Source organism: Athene cunicularia, assembly GCF_003259725.1.
Source record: "Athene cunicularia isolate RWA chromosome 12 unlocalized genomic scaffold, athCun1 chr12_part1, whole genome shotgun sequence".
NCBI classification, from domain to species: domain Eukaryota; kingdom Metazoa; phylum Chordata; class Aves; order Strigiformes; family Strigidae; genus Athene; species Athene cunicularia.
Genome location: NW_020799116.1, coordinates 22,562,247 through 22,564,202, shown reverse-complemented (window position 1 = coordinate 22,564,202; position 1,956 = coordinate 22,562,247). Strand labels below are relative to the sequence as shown.

The 1,956-nt window shown below is 39.6% G+C and overlaps 1 protein-coding gene across 6 annotated transcripts in view; it reads right to left on the bottom strand.

The window, feature by feature from the left end:
- HDAC11 (histone deacetylase 11) overlaps positions 1-1,569 on the bottom strand; it is a 56,078-nt gene extending 54,509 nt beyond the window's left edge. For 4 of the 6 annotated variants that reach the window (XM_026857703.1, XM_026857702.1, XM_026857705.1 and 1 more), the window contains exon 1: positions 1,465-1,569. In XM_026857703.1, the coding sequence (XP_026713504.1) occupies positions 1,465-1,475 (11 nt within the window). In that variant the 5' untranslated portion in view covers positions 1,476-1,569. The remainder of the gene's footprint in view (positions 1-1,464) is intronic. The other 2 variants (XM_026857700.1, XM_026857701.1) reach the window with 2 other exon arrangements.
- Positions 1,570-1,956: the final 387 nt, after the last annotated feature.

Here is a 1,956-nt window from a genome sequence, read left to right as displayed (position 1 = left end):
CCAGGGCCCGGGGTGTGTTTTAACGGCGTCTCCCGCGTCGTGACCGACAGGATGACCCCGGGTCCGACGCAGAAGGCGCTCGGTAAAGGGAGCAGGGAGGGCACAGGAGGAGCAGCTGGTCTGACGTTGTGGGAGTTAGCAAAACCTGACCCCAGTATTCAGATTTTTACACTAGCTGCTGCCATTACTTCACATCGAGAGCCTCAAAGCGATTCCACACAAACAGTATCTTTGAACAGGAAAATAGGATTCTCACTATAGATCAAAATTAACCAGACACCAGTGAGTGAAGAGACAAGAACAGGTCAGCAGCAGAATGAGGAAAGCAAGGGTGAAGTAGTGGTATTACCTAACCCAGCCGCAGAACTCCCACTGATTTTGTCAAGATTCACACCAGCAACACCATCCCTAAATTCAAGCACACAGGAAAAATAAACTAGTTCCAAGTTGCAAGCCAATTTCTAAATGTACTTTGCTAATCCTGCTCAAATATATAGAAAAAGCATTTCTTACGCAGTTGTACAGCTGAATCAATAATAACATCATGAAAAATGGTCCATCAATACCAGTGATATCTATCAGACCAAGGATAAATGGTCAGAAGCACTCTTTTCTCATGAGGAGAAATGTCTCTTTATGAGAGTTTCAGATAAATGTCTTCTTAAAATATGCTGCCTTTGTCTTGGCATTCAGTTTTGATGGATGCCTGGACTTCACCTCGGTATTTATTTAGCAGCAGGAGACTGTTATCCCAAGAAAACATTCTATCCCTTTGACATTATCTTTTAATTAACATTTCTTTTTGTTCTGGCCCTTTGTGCACTTGCCTCAATATATTAGTTCAGCATATCTACCTTTTATTCCTTGTTACTGACTACTTAATGCCTAGTGCTTAATTAGATTTTGACTGTTGTTTGATTAACTAGATACAAATACAACATGTTGTTATTTCATTTTCATTTAAATTAACTTTTTAAAATAAACTTGCAGACTAGTTTCCATATTTGATGGATGTTGTAAATTGTTTTTTGTGTGCCCTTTCCCATTATTCATTCACATCTGAACTATGACACACACACTTCTCCAAATGGAAAGTTTGCTTACTCACTCCTTTTTTCACCACCAAAAATCAAATGTGAATACATACTCTCCTGTTCTGGCAAGCCATAACATTTGTTGCTTTTATTTTCTTCTTGTGCCACAGTATGTTGAATTCTTATCTGGAGGCTGATTTCCACCAGGCCCCACAATAACACCTTTTCCTTTCTGGGTTTGTGGCAGAGATGTGCTCTCTTGAGGCACCCAAAAAAGGGCTATGCATATTTAGACTAATGCCCATTCACTCTTGCTGGGATATGATTCTTTTTTTCTCTAGCAGAAAAAGAAATACAATCAATCCTACACTATTTGTGCACTTGTTAAGATACTATAAATTAGAAAATATTGTTTATAGTATGTATTTACCATTGGGTCATTCTGTGATTCTTATTCTTGATGTTGCCACTATTCCAAGGAACTGTAGTCAGGGCACCCAAGAGCTGACAGGCTGTCTGCACCTCGGCGATCCTCACCCCAGAGAAGGCACAGCCCTACTGCAGAAACATTTAGTTAGTTTCATTAATGCAATGAGTTTCTAATAGTTTTTGAACAAACCACATGGGGCATAATGTTGTTCAGTCTTATCTTTTTGTGCAGGAAGGTAGTGACTTCCTCATAAACTAGGCCCAAGATACCCAAGAGACTGACCTGTGCTGGATTTTGGACATTCTCCGAGCTCTCGTTTTCTGCCAGTGGACTTTTCAAGGCAAATGGATTAGGAAACCTTACAGCATGGTAGAAGAAACAGCTGAGCAAATAATGGCATTTTTGGTTCATTAGTCACTCTGAAAAAAACTTTTCTGAAGAAAATGTGGGGCTCACATTACCTTTTTTACAATATCGCAATATTTAAAACAA